At 44.2% G+C, this 19,191-nt stretch overlaps 1 protein-coding gene across 3 annotated transcripts; it reads right to left on the bottom strand.

Annotated features, from left to right (window-relative positions):
* Positions 1 to 1,235: 1,235 nt before the first annotated feature.
* On the bottom strand, positions 1,236 to 18,000 carry TMEM39B (transmembrane protein 39B). Of its 3 annotated transcripts, none has more exons than XM_051987811.1 (9): positions 17,605 to 18,000; positions 17,085 to 17,205; positions 15,343 to 15,562; positions 14,475 to 14,558; positions 13,608 to 13,762; positions 12,741 to 13,089; positions 6,400 to 6,587; positions 2,050 to 2,170; positions 1,236 to 1,670 (listed from the first exon to the last, which is right to left on the bottom strand). In XM_051987811.1, exons 1-9 carry the CDS (start codon positions 17,918 to 17,920, stop codon positions 1,431 to 1,433), a joined length of 1,794 nt encoding a protein of 597 aa, XP_051843771.1. In that variant the 5' UTR covers positions 17,921 to 18,000; the 3' UTR covers positions 1,236 to 1,430. The 3 variants fall into 3 exon arrangements, with proteins under 3 accessions (XP_051843771.1, XP_051843773.1, XP_051843774.1); XM_051987813.1 differs by having other exon boundaries at positions 17,521 to 17,637; XM_051987814.1 differs by lacking the exons at positions 15,343 to 15,562; positions 17,085 to 17,205; positions 17,605 to 18,000 and adding an exon at positions 14,985 to 15,336.
* Between the last annotated feature and the right edge of the window lie 1,191 nt (positions 18,001 to 19,191).

The raw sequence follows: 19,191 nt of genomic DNA, 5'->3' as shown, positions 1-19,191 counted from the left end.
GCTCATCCATTTAATTTTGCAAATCAAACTACCTTTCCTTGGTTACCATTCCACTTATCTACCCTCATTATAACCTAAGATCCTTGAAGACAGATTGTCACTTTTTTAAAAATCACTATTACTTAGCCATGTTAGATACACAATAGGTGCATAACTTTTTTCATTCAGTAAAGCATTTAGAATTTGAAAGGATATCCTCTCCTAACTGAAGTTTTTTTTGTTGTTGTTATGGACTCATCTGGTAGTGCAGTGAAACCTATGAATCTCTTCTCTGAATAACATTTTTTAATGCAAAAATAAATGTGCATATGTAAAAATATATAACTATTAATTCAGCTACCCATCTATCCCTAAAAAAGGAACCCAATTATACTGAAACAGGTATTGTAACAAAAATCTTTTAAAAGTCAATTCACAAATCCCAAGTTAAGAACACCTGTTGATTAACTGTCATATCATCAAGTTGGGCCTGGAGATACATGACTTAGCAAGCTGGTTTCAAGCCCAGGTCTGCAAATCCAAATCTGGTATCCTTGCCACATTGCTATTTAAAACCAATGATGTTTGTAGAAACACATCTATTCTGTAATGCAGTAATTTCAACTGCTTTTCCAACACCTGTGTGTATACAATCATCTCAAAGAATGTCAAGAAGTTATCAAAACAAAATTAATTCACATGAAACATATACATATCTAATTTAATATGATCATATGCCCCACATTACTCTTAGGACAGGAACTCAATGTTCAGGAAATGATGCTAGTTAGAAGGATTCTTAAAGCTCATCTAGACTAACCTGTTCATTTTATAGATGAGAAAACTGAGCCTCAGAGAAGGAAAGTGACCTGCTAAAAATCACCTAGGGAATTAATGACAACTGATTACAAACAGAATCTCAAGAATTGGAAGGCATATTAGCTCTTATCGAGTCCAACCTATTTGTACATAAATAACAACCTTCTTCTAAAATTTGCCCCAAACACAAGGCCATCTGGTTTCTGCTTAAAGATCTCTGATGATAGAGGAACTCATTATCTACCAAAGCAGCCCATTCCAATCCAAATATTTTGAATCTGGCCTTATTTCCTAAAAAATGGAAACACACGAATGTCTGAAACAGAACTGCCTCAATGGAAGTATCGGCAGTCATAAGTTACTGGGCCCTAGGATTCAGCTCTCTGAAGAAGTCCTTCTCCTGACTCCACCCTATAATAACCACAAGACACAGGTCATTGGGAGTACAAAAATATGTCATTTCTTTTCTCCTTTTAATTACATCAGTTATCAAAGAAAGAAGCAGTCGTAACAAAAATACAGAGCTCTGATTTTTTTTTGTGTTTTTTTTTTTTTTTTTTTGTTGGTTGTTTTTTTTCTTCCCTCCCCCCAGTCCCATCCCATCCTCCTGAAGTGGCCCAGCCAGCCTCAGTTCAGCTGAACTTGTGCTCGGCCTGGCGATGGCTAGTTGAATAGGAGTACGCCTTGCCCAGCACCAGCCGGTCCCGCAGCAGCTTGAAGAAGGCGTAGTAGTTGCTGAAAAGGATGAGTGCCAGAGAAATGGTCTGGTGCCATTTCTCAGAGGAGACCAATGAATACAGCTGATAGACGATGACGGCTCCCTCCAGCAAGAGAAGGATATTAAGGATCCTCAGTGGTTTGCTAAAAAAAAACTAGCAGAGGGGAGGGGTTAATGTTCCACAAGCTGTTCTTTGGACAGAGACCCAGCCAGGATGCTTCCTCCTCCAGAAAAATTTCCTGGGATGCCCAGGGAAAAGAAGCTTTCCCTTTGCTCTCTTCACAAAGCATCCTGTTCACATCTCCTCTCTGCCTTCACAATATATTCATTTGCATTATATTTACTTGTGCAGATCTACTACAATAGAATATAGCCTCCTGAAGGTCTGATCTGGTTTTGTGCCCCAAAGATGGAGGCACTCAGCACAGCAGAATCAGAGTAGAGCCTGGCTCTCCCTCCCAAGTAGTGGGGTCTGCCCCGTTCCACTCAGCCCACCCCTAAAAATCCCATTTTCTGGTAGAGAAGGCACTCACATGGAAGCGGAAGTGGGAGACGTCTGAAGGCACCGCCACGTTGTAGTGGCCAATGGCTTTGTAGACATTTTTGCTGTGTTTGACCAGTACACCCTGCGGCCACATGCACTCTTCTGTCCACCTAGGGGGAAGAGTCCAGCAACGTCCTGTCAGAGCAGGTCCCTGCTGCCTGCAGCCTGTGACCTATCTCTGAGGAAAGCCCCAGAAGCACTGATGCTGGGATGAAGGTCGGCGGCCATTGATGTAAAGCTAGACTAAGAGGGAGGACGCCTGGCTCATGGCTCCACCTCTCTGCCGGATCATGTCTCTTATTGCTCACCTACATGGCCCAGGGGCTGGCCTACTACTAAGGTATCTGTCAACTCTGCCTACAAACTGGCAGTGTAACACAGCAGGGGAAAGATGATGGAATGAATGCTCTTAAGTGGCACTAATAGCTGTTATCTACACTGCCCAGTCTGGGGCCGAAGGCCTCATTCACACCCAGCACAAGAGCCTTGCAGCAGTCTTCCCTCGCCCTCCTTTCCCCAGTCTATATGTACTGGCACACACAGCTGGAATAAAGCTTTATGTACAGACAATGCTATGTCACTCCTCGGCTCAAAACCTTTCCATGACTCCCTACTGACTACAGACATTAGTTCAAAGTTCAAAGTGCTTTGCCTGGCATTCAAAGCCCTTGATAATCTAGATTCTTCTTAGTTTTTCATACAATTTCATATATTGTAATGAAAAACTGCTTCTCTCTTGAAATCCTTCCTGCTTTCCTGACTGAAGTCTGTACCCTTTTCCCCTTTCCATTTACTGAATTTCTACAATTTTAAAAGTTCAACAGAAATGCCCCATTTTCCAGGCAGTCTTCTCTGATCCCCTGGATTGGCACACTGCTCTCATACTATATTCTGTATATTGGCAGCCTGAGCGATCCAGGAGCAAGCACTTAATAACTACCTACTGAATGTAGGAGGCTTTCCAGAGCAGACACTGTAGGAGGAGCAGGAATAAGGTAGCCTGAATGCCCTGGGTAGGCCCTTCCAGATCTGAGATCCCATCCTCCCCTTTTCTCAGAGCTCCAAACTGGTGATTTCAGGGAACCTTTCTCTGCCAAAGGATCAGCAGCAAGAAGGTGCTTGCCTTCCTGAGAAGTATGGTGAGCACTTGAGTGAGTCCAGGTTTTTCTGACTCCACAAAGAAGGAAAACGGGACTCTATCAGGGATCGAGGTATTCAATGGCTTTGTGGAAAGTTTGAGAATCTGTTTGACTGTGAGGTCTTTCATAGCAGGGATGATTTGAGATCTCTCAATTCACACTGTGTCCCTCTGCCCTTCCAACTCCAAATTACTGCTTGAGATAACTTCCCTAGTCTTTGCTAATAAAGTGGCCCCTTTCAATGCCAAGGGCAATCTCTTTTTCCTTCCTTAGCTCTCTCTCATCCTTTCCTGTCTTCTTCAGCTGACTGTGGCTTCAATCATGCCCCTTCTACCCACTGGCTCCTTCCTGGCTACTACCTCCAAACATGTCCCCATCTCCCCCATCCTTAAAAAAGCCTTCAATGGACCCTACTATTATCCCATGCAATCACCTTGGAGTTCTCCTCTTTTTCTCAAACTCCTAGAAAAAGCTGCCAATATCCAGTGCCTCCATTTCCTCCCCTCACCTGCCTCGCTTCTGATCTCATCATGCAACCAAAACAGCTCTCTCAAAAGCTTTCAATGGTCACTGAACTGTCATATTTTCAGTCCTCACTCACCCTTTTGCTGCTACCTGGTACATCTGATACACCATCCACCTTTCTCATTAGGGTTTTGTGACATTTCCTGGTTCTCCTCCTAAACCTGGATGAGCCATTTCCCCTTTCACAAGCTCTCTTGGTGACCCTATCAGCTCCTAGTAGTTTAATGATCAACACTATGCCAATGACCCACTGATTTTCCAGAAACTATGGTCCCAGGTCACTAGCTGCTTACTGACATTTCAAAGTGGATATCGTGAAAACAGTTCATCCTCATTACCTTTGCTTCAAAATCCACACCTCCCCTCCAAATGCTATTCTGTTATTTTTTTTTAAATAAAGCTATCTTTAACTCCATTCCAAATAGATTCCATTTGGCAATAAAGGTTGTTGACCTAAGATGAATTTGGTTATTTCTTAAATTTCACATACAAATGTTGTTTTGTTGAAGGTGCCACTATCTTCCAATTTCCCAGGCTGCAACAGTGACATTATCCCAGCTCTTCAACATCTCGTTCCATTTAGATAATCAGTTGCCAAATTTTGCTGTTTCTGTCTCCACAATATCTCATACTGGCCCCTATGCTCTTACTTGAAAACACAGCTATCATTACCTCTTGCCTGGATTATTTCAACAGTATCCTAATTGGTCTCCTGTTCAAAGTCCCCCCCCCCCCCCCCAACTCCACTACATTTTTCTCAATGTTGCCACAGGGATTTTCCTAAAATGTAGATCTGAATTAATGGCTCCCTATTGTCTTTAGATCAAATAAAATCTCCTCTGCTTTGCTTTTAAAACCTTCACATCCTGATCCCAACCTATCTAGTTCTATTGTACGTTACTCTCCACATCCTGGCCAAACTGGTTTTCTCCAAGCTCTTCCCATGCAACATTCCATGGGGTTATCTCCACACCTCTGAAATGGCCATTCCACATTTCTGGAATGTGCAAACTCCTCACCTCCACTTCCCAGAACAACCCTCTGCTAAGTGATCAACTACTAGCCCTGCTTTCTTTGAGAGAACCTTTGTCCTTTACTTTGTATTTATTCTTTTCACTATGTTTATGTAGAGATTTACATGTACTTGTCCTCTGCCCTGGTAGAATGGGAACCATTTGTGATTAGAGTGGCTTTGTTTTCTATCCACCTGGCACTCAGCAGGTGCTTAATAATGGTGGAGAGAGGCTCCCTCCACGGTGTCCACTTAGATCAGGGAGCCTGGGGCGAGGGTAGTCCTCCCTTCGGGATGAGACTTTAAGTCATCGTCCTTTTTGAGTATCGAAGATCCGGATCAAACTTTTTCTTCTAAAATATGTTCATATCTGGAATCCAGAAGTGCCAAAATTAAGAAGAAGAAACTCTACGTTTTTCAATGAACCAGCAAAGCTTCGGTCTGACTATACACATGTATCAGCAGCCCAGGATGGCTTTGTTTTATTAAATAAGGCATGAGATTATGGTGGTGGTGACACTGAATGAGACATGGAAGTGAACTCTTTAAAGGAAGCAGGACATACTGGCTGAGAATCTAGACTGGGAGGTATAAGACCTGGATTCAGACTTTGTTTCAGAAATGTATTTGAACACTTAAAGCCTTAGCACTCTCTTCCTCATCAGAAATATCCAGGCTGCCTTCCAGGAGGCTGCTGTGAGGAACAGGTTTTTCAGACTTCAAAGGACTAAAGAAAGGGAGATGATGATGACAGGGAGATTCTTTGTAAAATAAGCGTATCAGTACACTGCAGAAGTGCAGGTCCTCAGAGAGCGTCATCGAAATGCTCAGAGCAGCAGGAATCTCCCTCAGCCTCCACCAGACTCCTGGAGTGCCTTCCTTCCTGGGGCAGGTAGTTCATTTTTGCAAAGTTCCTCAATAACTGCTCAGCATCACAGATTTAGATCTGGAAGAGACCTTAAAAGCCACCAAGTCTAGCCCTCTCATTTTTACCTATTTAGAAACTGAGGTGCAGAGCACTTGTCCAGGTTCACCCCAGCAAGTCTGAGTCTGCAGAGGAATTTGAACACAGAAGTCCAGATGTTCAGAGCTTAATCCACCATTCCTAATTCAGGGGCCAAGCAGAAAAAGTCTACTCCTGTTTCCACAGATTATACAGGGCTGAGTGGCACAATGGCAGGAGAATTGGGTCTCAGACACTTACTAGATTCAGTTTCTTCCTAGGCTGTTGTGAGGATCAAATGATAAAAAATCCTGAAGTGCTTAGCACAGTGGCTGGCACATTGCAGGCACTATAGCAAATTCAGCTGTTATTATTATGGAACTTAGAAAGGACCTTAAAACTTTCAGGTGCAGAGTGACATGCCCAGAGTCACACCGTAGCAGAAGTGAGTTTAAAACCCAGGTCCTCAGGACCTAAATCCAGTGATCTTTCTGCCAAGTTGCCTGCTGAGAATCCTAGTTAGGTAAAGACAGTATGTTTAAAAATGGGAGTTCTTAGGGGTCTCTTTCAGAGAGGGAGCTTTTTCTGTCCTTCCTTCTATAACTTTGGAGATCACAGCCCTAAGTCCTGCTTGAGCCCATGCCCTTTCACAATCCGTCAGTGGTGACCAAACTCCCTTCAGCTTTGGCATCATCCCGCTAACCACCCACCCCCACTTACTGATGCTGAAGCACGTTGGAGCAGAGGGCAGGGTCCACCTTTTGCCAGCAGCCCAAGTGGGCAGCAGCTTTGTGGAGCAAGTCGCAGTAGTGTGCAGGCAGAAGGTGCTGGGTGAGGATCACAGAGGTGCTGATGGACACCAGCAGGAAGAGCTCACAGGACCAGCGCTTGTCATAATAATGGGTGTTCTGGGGAGGGAGACAAAGGAAGGGGGAAATGTGAAAGCATTAGAAAGAGGAGAGATCCATCCTCTTGGGGCCTACCTCTTTATTAGCTCCCAGGCCTCCTCTTAAGGAGAAAATAATTTTCCCATAGGAATCTCCTTTTTTTTCCAGATAGTAAATCTTTAGCTTGGATTTTACTAGAGATTTAGATTTACTAAATTTCAGAGCTGGAAGGGACTTCAGAGGCAGCCAATCTAACCAATCCTGAACATTCAAGAATCCCTTTTAAAACAAAGTAGATGAGCCCAGTTTCTGCCCAAAGATCTCCAGGAAGCTCTGGTAGGAAATCTGTCCTTACCTTCAGTCTGCCTCTTCCCTCCATTCCCCCTGGGATCAAACAGAACTGATCTAATTTCTTAGGCAAGGGGTGATCTTTTAAATACTAGTAAGTAGCTAACTTGTCTCAAACAAACCTTCTCTTGTCCTTGCTAACCATCTCCCTCTCACTCTAGAACTCATTCTTTCTATAACCTTGGGGTTTACCCCACCATCTTAGGTACCCCTTCCCCCCAGCTTGTCTATGTATTTCTTAAAATATAGTTCCTAGAACTGACTATGGTATTCCAGATATGACCCAGCCCAGCAGAATTATTATAATTCTAGTCCTGAACACTGAGATGCTCTTAATTCAGCCCAGATTCATTTTTTTGGCTGCCTCAACAATACTGACCTATCTTTTAAAATAAAATTTTATTGATATCTTCTGGTTTTTGTATCTCACTACTTTTCTTAGCTTTCCCTCTCCCAAAGAGCCACCCTTTATAATAATGAATATATTTTTTCTTTTTTTTGCTGAGGCAACTGGGGTTAAGTGACTTGCCCAGGGTCTCACAGATAGATAATATTTCTTTTAAAAAAGAAAAGAGTTTCTGTAGAATTGATCTATATATCAAAAAGCCTGACATAACAAGCTGTTTTTGACATCTATGATCTATCTCTGCAAAGAAGCCTTCCATTTCCTCTTTGGAAGCTGGGCAGCACAGCAGATAGAGTACAAAGACTGGGAAGTCAGGAGACCTGAGTTCAAGTTAAGACTCAGATACTAACTGTGTGACCTTGAGCAAATCGCTTACTCTGCCTTCTTTTCCCCATCTCTAAAATGAGGGAAAAAAATAGCATATACTTCATTTTGTGAGGCTCAAATAAGTTTGCTTTGCATATTAATGCTAGTGGATATTATTATGATTCTTATTATTCTTTGGGGCCATGTTTGGTCATTATAATTTTGTAGCATTTAGTTTTGACTGATGTTATTCTGCCATTTACTATGTCATAGTCTTTGTGTATATTGTTTTCTCAGTTCTGTTTACTTCTCTTTGCTTCAGTTCATAAGTCTTCCCATGCTTCTCTGTCATTATGTTTTGTGGTATAGTAATAGTTCCATTATGCTCAGTTAGCACACTTTATTTAACCATACCCATTTTATAGGTAGGAGCAGCTAGGTGACATGTGGACAATTATATACAAATAAGATAGAAACAGGACAAATTGGAAATAATCAATAGACAGAGACATTAGAATTAATGGAGATTGGGAAATGTTTTAGGTAGAAGGTGGGATTTTAGCTGGAACTTGAAGGAAGTGAGGGAGGTAGAAGTGGGAGGAGGAAAGGAAGGGAGAACATGAGGGGGGTAGAGTGTCCTCAGAAAGTGAAGATGAAGGAGAGCATTCCAGGCATGGGGGACAGCCAGTAAAAATGTCCAGAGTCAGATCATGAAGTATCTTGTTTGAGGAACAGGAAGATGACCAGTATAGCTGGACACAAAGGGGGTCAGGTTTAGAAACCTAGAAAAAGGTGTGTATTTGTATGTATGTGTGTGTGTGAAGGGCACAGATTAGGAAGAGCTTTGCATGCCAACATGAAGACGTTTATACCAGATCCTGGAGGTGATGAGATACCACTGACCGTGGGTACAAGAAGTGATGTGGTTAGACCCGAGATTTAGGAAGATCACTGATAAATGAGTGAAGGATGGACTGGAGAGGCTTGAGGCAGGCAGATTCACTAGCAGGCTCCAGTTAGAGTCCAAACATGAGGGGACAAAGGGCTGCCTCAGGGCAGTGTCACAAGAGAGGAGGGGACATGTCCTGATTGATACTGCAAAGATAAAATCAATAATCTTTGAAAATAGATTGGATGGAAAATAATAGGGAATGAGGAGTCAGTTCTCTTCAGGAAATAATGATAGTTTTGAGTCTGAATGACTGGGAGAATAATGGTAACCTTCAATTCTAATAGGGAAGTTAGGAAGATGGGTTTGGAGTGAGAGGAAATGAGCCCAGCTTGGGATATGTTGAGTTTAAGATGTTGATAAGAAAACAAATTTGAGATGAGGCAGTTAGAATTCAAATCTTGAGGTAAGGAGAGAGGATAGAGTTGGATAAGCATACATAAGAATGCTCAGCATAGAGTTGATAATTAAACCCACAGGAACTGATGAGATCACTAAGAGAAATGGCCCTCTGAGGTTTTCTATATTGCGATTAGTTGCCTATATACTTTGGCTATCAGACGCTTATCAGCTATTCGATCACATTTTAGACATTTTTTCCCCTTCTCACACTGTTGACTTATATTCAGCTTACATGTCTTTTCCTTATTAATCCATTCTACCAAGGATGCCCATCAATTGGAGAATGGTTGAGTAAATTGTGGTATATGAATATTATGAAATATTATTGTTCTGTAAGGAATGACCAGCAGGATAAATACAGAGAGGACTGGCGAGACTTACATGAACTGATGCTAAGTGAAACGAGAAGAACCAGGAGATCATTATATACCTCAACAACGATACTGTTTGAGGATGTATTCTGATGGAAGTGGATCTCTTCGATAAAGAGAGCTTTAATTGATCAAAGATGGACAGAAGCAGCTACACCCAAAGAAAGAACACTGGGAAATGAATATAAACTGCTTGCATTTTTGTTTTTCTTCCCGGGTTATTTATACCTTCTGAATCCAATTCTCCCTGTGCAACAAGAAAACTGTTCAGTCCTGCACACATATATTGTATCTAGGATATACTGTAACCTATTCAACATGTAAAGGACTGCTTGCCATCTGGGGGAGGGGGTGAAGGGAAGGAGGGGAAAAATCGGAACAGAAGTGAATGCAAGGGATAATGCTGTAAAAAATTACCCTGGCATGGGTTCTGTCAATAAAAAGTTATTTAAAACAAACAACAAACAAACAAACAAACAAACAAACAAATCCTAATCCATTCTACCCCCAGCCCAGCTCTTCTTCAGAGGAAACAATGACTATATCTTCTCAATGATTTTTTTTTTGGGGGGGAGGGGTTAGTTTTTTTCTTCTTGTCACAGCTCCTTGTGAAACTGACTTTGTTGAGCCCCTGAGTATGATTTATATCAATCTCTACTAAATTTCATCTTATTCAATTTAGAAAAAAGTTCTGGCATGTACAGATCTAGTTGAATCCCAATTGTTGAAAGAATTGGATAAACTCTCTTTGGCTTTGTGTCACCTTCACATCTGATACAGCATCCATCATATTTACCTTTTTCCAAGACTGAAATATTAAATTGCCCAAGTTAAGTTCTCTAAGGCACTCCACCTAAAGATCTTTCTTTTAAGATTATATTGACCCACTAATAACTCATCTATATATGTTCAGTCATTCAAACTCTAACCCTCATTTAGCTCACATCTCTCTACTTTGTCTATCAAGAAGAACTTGAGATACCGTAACAATGTGACAATAAATAACTGTCCTTTGCAGAAAGGCCACACTATAAACAAATGATGAGAGAAGAGAAGAGAAGGAGGCACACCTTTTCAGCACCTATGGCTGGGGAAAATTTATAAGCAAACAAGAATACATCACAAAAAACAAAATATGAAATTTTGACTTTATAAAATTTTAAAAGCTTTTGTATGAGTAGAACCAATGTAACTAAAAGAAGAGAAATATATTAGAAAAAAAATTTTCTAATCTTACACTTAAAGCATTTTGGCAACTGACAAATTTATGATTAGAAGTTAATCCTTAAACAGGGACACTGATACATTGTTGGTGGAATTGTGAACACATCCAGCCATTCTGGAGAGCAATTTGGAACTATGCTCAAAAAGTTATCAAACTGTGCATACCCTTTGATCCAGCAGTGTTTCTACTGGGCTTATACCCCAAAGAGATACTAAAGAAGGGAAAGGGACCTGTATGTGCCAAAATGTTTGTGGCAGCCCTGTTTGTAGTGGCTAGAAGCTGGAAAATGAATGGATGCCCATCAATTGGAGAATGGTTGAGTAAATTGTAGTATATGAATGTTATGGAATATTATTGTTCTGTAAGGAATGACCAGCAGGATGAATACAGAGAAGACTGGCGAGACTTACATGAACTGATGCTAAGTGAAATGAACAGAACCAGGAGATCATTATATACCTCAACAATGATACTGTTTGAGGATGTATTCTGATGGAAGTGGATCTTCGATAAAGAGAGCTAATTCAGTTTCAATTGATCAAAGATGGGCAGAAGCAGCTACACCCAAAGAAAGAACACTGGGAGATGAATATAAACTGCTTGCATATTTGTTTTTCTTCCCGGGTTATTTATACCTTCTGAATTCAATTCTCCCTGTGCAACAAGAGAACTGTTCGGTTCTGCACACATATATTGTATCCAGGATATACTGTAACCTATTCAACATGTAAAGGACTGCTTGCCATCTGGGGGAGGGGGTGGAGGGAGAGAGGGGAAAAATCGGAACAGAAGTGAATGCAAGGGATCATTCTGTAAAAAATTACCCTGGCATGGGTTCTATCAATAAAAAGTTATTATTAAAAAAAAAAAAAGAAGTTAATCCTTATGTTGAACAGTCAAAGGATGGAAATAGTTTTCAAAAAGATAATATGGAAAAATACAAACAACAAGAACCATAAGGAAAAAATGCTGTAAATCACAATAATCAGATAAATGCAAATTAAAACAGTTTGATATTTCACCTCATGTCCAGAAAACTGGTAAAGATGAAAAGCAGTCAGTATTGGACAAGCCATCTGGAGACAACCATACTATTGCACTGCTGGTGGATCTCTGAACTAGGTTCCTTTGTTTTGGAAGACTGGAATTATGCAAGAAAGATCACTAAGTTGAGACCAGTGATTCCACCACCGGGTTTAGGAGGTCAGTAATAAAAAGTAAGAGCCCATATAGCACAAAATATTCACAGCAGCATCCTATTATATCAAAAAACTTGAAACAAGTTGGCTGCCCATTGATAGGAATTCAGAGAAATGTGGGAAAATTTGTATGAACTGATTTAGAACAGGAAAAGTACAACCAAGAGAACAATAAAAGATGGAGTAAAATAATAATGTAAATGATAACTCATAAATGTTTCAGAGAAATTTCAGAATTCTCTTCCTGAGTGAAGAGAATAGACTGTGAAACATACAATGTTGTTGTGTCACATGCACCATCAGACAAAGTTGTTTTGTGGGTTGGACTCTGCTTAAATTTACCCTGATCACAAGGAAACATTGGAGGGGGATGTGGATGGGAGTGGCTACTAGAAAATAATGTAGCCTCCATCTGGAGGCTCCACTTGGAGCCCCTGGTCCTGAGTTCAGCTCTGCCACGTACTGTATTAACTTGGTCAGACCACCTAGTCTCTTTAGGCTCAGAGTAAGTGATTGCTAAGAACCCTTCTGGTTCTAGCTTTGTAACTCTGTGACATCTCTTTTAAAAAAGAGAAGACATGAGACACCCTGACCAAGGCTTGGCTGAGATCCGGGTAAGTTGATTTTCTGCCCTTAATCTAGTTTAAAAAAGGATCTGATGACCAGAGCTGTCTGATGGGATCCTGTCCTGGCAGAGAGGCGAGAGCTAGTTTTAGGGGCAGGGAAGTTGCGGAGTCCCTGCTGGTTAATGTGACACTGACTGGTTAGCTCAGTGATTCCCTTCTATGAGCCTCAGTCTTCTCATCTGTCAGTTTGAGCTAAAGCTCCTCATAGCCCTACAGGCTGGTTTTGACCACTTGGCCTTGGTCACCAGAACTCTGAATGACTAGTTAGCTCTAGACCAGCCCAAGGGCACACAAGAAGCTTCCTACACAGAAGCACCGACCTTTGCCGTCTGCTGTACCTACCTTCACAAACCACACCGGCACAAAGGCCACATAGTAGGCACTGAGCATGGAGCTAACCAGCACTTCCTTCATGCGCCAGTTGAAATCCATCTTGAGGAACTCCACCTCATTGCGGATGAGATCAGGGGAAAGGCAGCAGGCGTGGGTGGGCATGGCCTCTGAACCATACAGCTGCTGCGTGTGCTGCTTCCACGTCTCTTTCAGAACCGTCAGGTAGTCCCGGCTCCGGGAAGGAGGGCTGCCCCCACTGCCTCCTGCCTCCCGAGGACCAATGTTGGCTACTTGGGTGAAGAGGTTTGTTTTTCGAAAGTCATAGTTCAACTGCAGGAATGGGATGTACATGCCAAACCTGGGGCAGGAGGGAGAGTAGACTTGGAGGGATAGTCATGATTGTACAGGATGGTACATTAGATACCACCTAACCCTAAACATTAATTTTACAAATTAAAAAAACAAAGATCAAGTGAAGTGACTGGCCCAATGCTAGTCATCCCAATTAGGTCCCACTACTGGGATGAGAACTATGATCATCTGATTCTGGATATAACAAAAACTGATATTTATAAGGGTCCTGATGTCCCTGACCTCATCTCATCCTCCCGAAGCCCTGTGAGTCCAATGTCCTTCCCACTACCTCACACTGCCTCCTTGTAAGGACCCCCCTGCTTCAACTCTTTATCCAATCTTTCCCCTTCCACCCTCCACCATGGTCTAGGCCCAAGGCAGATCCTGCCCCTGACCTTGACTTAAGAGAGGTCTTAGAGTACTTCTTGGGTCTCAATTTTCATATCTCTTCAATGGAGAGAAGATTATAAAGGAGTCCCTGCAAGGAGAGTGAGAGCTGAGAAAGGGCAAAGGATTACTTACGGGTAACAGAGGAACAGGAGGTTAAGAAAGGAGTATGTCCTGAAGAGGTGGACGATGGAATGGCATAGGATCCACCCCGTGACAGTGAGGACGGCAAAGCGTGTGATGACCAAGAAGACCGAGCGTGGGAGGGAGACCTTGCTGCTCTGGGAAGCCTGGCAGGGGGGAATGAACGCATGCTCATTAGGCAGGATGCGTCCCCTCTCTGTCTGGGAGTATCCTTCAGTTTCCCATCTCCCTGCCTCCTGAACAGCCTATGATCCCACACCTAAAGAGTCAGGAGAAAAGGGACAGCAGATGATCTCCATCCCCTTTACCTTGACCACAGGATTTAGATTAAAAACAAGCTTCAGAGAGATCCAAGCTAAGCTGGACTCTTTCAAAGATGGGGAAGGGACACCCAGAGTGATTAAGTAACTTCATCAAGTACTAACAAATACAGAAGAATCAGGATTTAAACTCAGATCCTCTGAATCCAAACCCAAGGCTCTTTCTCCTAATCGCACAAGTTTGTCCATACAGCAATAAACTGTCCCCTGAGAAGCACATGGAATTGATGGGAGGTCTTGAGAAGGGAGATCACTTATTTAGCTCTTCTCCAAACAAGCCCAGCAAGAGAGAGGAACATCTTGGCTGGAACCACATGAGGAAGTGGGCAAAATCAGGCTGTGGAGAAATGCCCCAGTGTCGAAGGCTAGGGCAGGAACTGTGGCAGCTACCTTCGAAACACATTCATCATCAGGGTTGGGGAAGGGGGTGGGGAGGGAGGCAATAGGGAGAATTGAATAGATGAGAATCCAGACTTGGGTAATAAGGGTCCTAACCCTCTACAGTAATAAGGGTCCTAACCCTCTACAAAGCAATCACCTCCTTCACGATGGCCCCGATGAATCGCCGACCTAGTACCAAGGTGGTAACGGCCAGCACGTTGAAGTCAATCAGATGGAAGTTCTGTTAGGTAAAGAAATCCAATGATCAAAAAGGGCAGTGCTTAGAGCCCTCCTCCCCATAACCAACACCAATAAGCTCCATTTATAGACCTGTTTAGAATTTGCAGAATGCTTCCCTCCCAAGCACCCTTTAAAGATGTGCACTTTGCTCCCGGGGCAGAAACATAGAAAAAAAGCTAAAAAGCCAGAAGGGACCCAAAAGATTTACCTAGGTTACTTACCTCATTCTTAAAAGGTGAATCTGACACCGAAAGAGAGGCATTTACTCTGCTCATGATGGTATTACAAATCAGTGGCAGAAAAGAGAACTTAGAACCCAGTCTTGGATCAAATCCCTTGGCTTTGGGTTCTAGACTTCTGAACTACACATTGCTTTGGGGCCCGTTTTCTCCACATGTTAAATGGCAGTAACTCATGTCCTACTCACCTCATAGAAATGGGTTGAAAATACAGTGGGATCAGGTAAAGAAGGACATAAAATGTACTCTATGGGAATCTGGCCCTTATACAACTTCCTATACAGGTTCCATGTTAGTGAATCACACGAAATGTCAGAGCTGAAATGGCTCTTAGGGATCATCTTGTCCAAATCCCCCATTTTTCAGACCAGGAAACTGAGGTAGGGCAACTTAGTATCAGCTTTCAGTTCTGAGTGAGGGAAACATAGAGCCAGAGAAGTAGGGGATGTAGTGTTTTAGTCCTCAAGTAGTAACTGGAGTTGAGAGGGAATGCTGAGACTCCAGGCAGATACCCAGATGGGAAACCCAAGCTGAGCAGGAACCTACCAGGGAAGTATGTGACGGAGGGTGAGAAGGTGGGTACCACCAGACAGTCTTGTAGATGTTGATGTAGTGGACAAAGAGAGCCACAAGATGGCAGAAGAAGAGCTGCAGTTCAAAAAGGATGCTTGGCTGGACAGGCAGCTCTGGGATCTTGCAATGCCGAAGGGGGATCACTGTCTGAGTAGCCAGAGGGGGACTGGAAATGCCTGTGCCCGAGCTGCTCCTGGGGGGGAGTAACATTAGACAAGGGTGACCAGAGAGCCACCATCTCCTGGGGGAACAAGAGAAAAGACTGGGGCAGGGCAGGGGAAGAAGTTGTCCCTCTATGGACAGCATATGGAAGGAAGGAAATTAGCATCTATTAAGTACTCATATGCCAGATTTTTACAAATACCTCATTTAATCCACACAACAACATAGAAAACTGAGGCAAAGAGAGATGAAGTGATTTCCCAAGGTTGAACAGCTGGTGAATGTCTAAGGCTACACACCTGAACTCAGGTCTCAGGGAGTGTAGGCCCAGGGCTCTCCAAGGAGCTCCCCAGCTACATCCATATGAATGAGAACCTTCTATAGGACACCTAATTCTGACTTGTTTTCAGGGCTAGAGATCCATAATCTAACTGCCATCTCCACACATAACTCCCACCAGCATCTGAAACTCAACATGTCTAAAATAAAAGTCTTTAGACAAACTTGCTCCTTCTTCTAACTCCCCTATTTCTGTCTGTGGGATGACCATTCATTCACTTGGTCTCACCATGAAAAACCTTGGTATTACATCTTCTTTCCCCCTCTTCCCATCAAATCAGGTCCCAAAATAAATCTTTTCAAATTCAATTCCAACATCTTTCATATCATCTTCTGCCCCCATTCATTCTTCCACCATCCTACTTATAAGTCACTTTTTTGGGGGAGAGCGGGAGCAAGGCAATTGAGGTTAAGTGGCTTGCCCAGGATCACAAAGTTAGGATATGAGGCCACATTTGAACTCAGGTCCTCCTGCCTCCAGGGCTGATATTCTATCTTGCAGCGCCCCCCCCCAATATGCTTGGCAAATAGTAGGTGCTTGCTGATTATCACTCCCCCTCCCAATCTAGGAGGATGCAATAGCAACCTTGTAACTTTTCTCACTGCCACAATAAACCTTTTTCTTTGCAGACTTGCCCGAGTTCAGTCAAAACTTCACCATAGCCCCACTCCCTTTCTGTTCCTATCTCACAGCATTCTCCTCAATGTTAAGCACATAAGCTACATCATTCTGCCCCCCCAGGAGTGCCCTGGGCAGCCACCCTTCAGCACCCTGCCTCTTTGCTTAGGATGTAACTCGCTCCCTCTTTTACGAGTAAAAGTTCAATTCAAACTTCACCCCCTGCAGGAAGCACTCTAGGATTCTCTCCCACTGTGCAATGCACTTATTAGGGGTTCGGGGGCGGGGCCTGGAACGAGAGCCGAGCTTTTGCCTCTCCCAAGGGCCTCCGAAGCCCACACGGCAAAGGCTCGCCTCAGGACTGGCTAAAGTAACCACCTCGAGTTACACAAACAAAATCAAACAAGACAGTAGCTAAAGCACAGAGCACACCTCGTTAGTGCCATGTAAGTGTTAGTTATGTTTACCTTAAGGACAAGAGTGGGTCCTTCCTTGTGCCGGCCCTGGGAGCAGGGGCAGCCCCTTCACCCCTCGACCCCCCAACATTTCGCAGCCCTGGGCTGAACCCCGGGGATGGGGGGAGCGGGTGGCTCACCTAGCCCTGGATCGGACGCCCGTGACCGAAGAGCTGGAGGCGTGCCCAGGCCCGCCGCTCGGACCCGTCTCGCAGAGTGGGTTTCGGCAGTAGGACGTCCTATTGGGGCCTCTCCGTCCTCCTGCGCCCCCAAACACAGGGTAGAAGCAAAACTCACTGGGGGTGGAGCCTGGAAGATACCCGCCCACAGCAGGCAGCCCGGCCCTTCCCCCTGGTCAGCACCTCCCCCGCCCCCCACTTTAGTCTCTGGGACTTTAGAGGCCCCGCCCCCGCCGCGCCGCTCCCGTTCCAGGCCCGGCCCCCTCTAAGCCCCGCCCCAAACTGAAGGCGCGCGCCCCCCTCCTTCCTTTCCCCACCCCTTCTCTTTTCTTCCTCCTCCCGACACCCGGCGCGAGACTCGAGTCTGAAGAGGGCGGTGGTTCGGCGTTACAATTACCCAAGGTTCTCATCTCTGCTCCAGCCGGTCCCCGCCTAGCCTAACCCAGCCCGGTCCATTGCGCCTCGGTTCGGCCCCACTCACCCATCTCCACCCCCGGCGCTCCCCTCGCCGCCGCCGCCGCCGCCGCCGCACTTGCGGACAATATGTCGGCGGCGACGGCGGCCGGGAGGGGACAAACCACCGCAACCCCGTGCCTGGGCCTGAGGCGCGCGCTCTCGCCCCGTGCTGCTGCTTCATTTGCATAGAAGGGAGGGAGGGAAGGAGAAGCGGGGGCGTGCATTAAAGGATCCTCCGCGGGGCTGTTTGGGGAAGGGTCCTCTTCTCCCTCTTCTTTTCCTTCCCTTTCCACAATCTCCAAAGGCATGCTTGAATAAACTGGAAGGGTCTTAGAGGCCATCTAGTCTACCCTTTTACAAAGGGTCAAAGAAGGCTCCCCTGGGAATTCAGAACACCCCCTCTCCCCCCGTGTGACGTCGGCAGTCCTTTCTCTTCTCTGAGCCTCAATTTCTCCCCTCTGTACAACTAAGGCGCTTGGTCTGTAAACGATGACGATCTAAGGAGCTCTCTCAGTTCTCCTAGAATTCTGAGGGATGATGTCCAAGGTCACATGGCCAGTCACTGGCAGCAAGAAGCACTAGAACTCAGATCTCCTACCACTCAGCGCATCACACTCACTACATGGCACAGGAGACCCCCAGCCCTTCATCAAGAGCAAAGGGGGTCTGAGCCTTTGTGCAGAAGGGGTTTAACCTGGGTCCTATGAACTTTTTAAAAAAATTTCAGTGACAATTTCAATGTAATTTATTTCCTTTGTAATTTTTTAAATTTAATGCATTTAAAAATATTGTTCTGAGAAGGGGTCTGTAGGCTTTTTGCCAGATTGCTCAGGGGGTCCAAGAAACATAAAAGGTCAAGAACGCTCCTCTCCTTTAGAGGACATTAGAAGTCTGTGACAGCTTTAACAGATCCAGCCTTCGAATCCCTTCTGTGAAAGATTATCCCTTGGTTGCCCAATTAATTCGGTCTGTTGTGTAGTTCGTCATAACATGGAGCTGAGATGCCCCCTCCCTCTGACTTCCACACCTTGATCTTCTGTTTCTCCTTTCAAGTTACAAATTATGTCAGCTCTTTCAAGTCCTTTTTCTCAGTCTTCTCTGCTCCAAATAAAACATGCCCTCAACCAATTTCTCATGACAGTGACAGAAGGATTCTCCCACCCCCCATCATAGTAATCACTTTTCTTTGGATACAGTGGACTTTCCCTAATGTCCTTTGAACACAGCACTCAAAATGGACCCCATTCCATAGTACAATGCCTCTAGTTCTTCATGTCAGAAAAACGCAGCCTGAGTAACATAAAATGATAAATTGGGTGCCAACAGAACACCTTAGTTTTCTCAGTTTTCTTGTCTGTCATCTGAAGACTAATTTCCCCTCTCTTACTCAACATCAACTAGGGCTCTTAAGATTTACCTCTCCTTTGAAATCACATCCTTAGATGATCTGGGAAGCAGGGGAGGTGGGAGGAAGTGAAGTGGACATATGACTTCAATTTTGCTTCCCCTCAGGATTTCCCTTAGGGATCAAGAACCCCAGAGAAGCAGTTATGTTCACTCAAGCTTCCTCTTCCGGAATTCCTCTACAAAGTATGATAAACCAAGTTCATAC

The sequence above is a fragment of the Antechinus flavipes genome, chromosome 3 (assembly GCF_016432865.1).
Source record: "Antechinus flavipes isolate AdamAnt ecotype Samford, QLD, Australia chromosome 3, AdamAnt_v2, whole genome shotgun sequence".
Classification (NCBI taxonomy): domain Eukaryota; kingdom Metazoa; phylum Chordata; class Mammalia; order Dasyuromorphia; family Dasyuridae; genus Antechinus; species Antechinus flavipes.
This window is presented reverse-complemented; position numbering and strand designations above follow the sequence as displayed.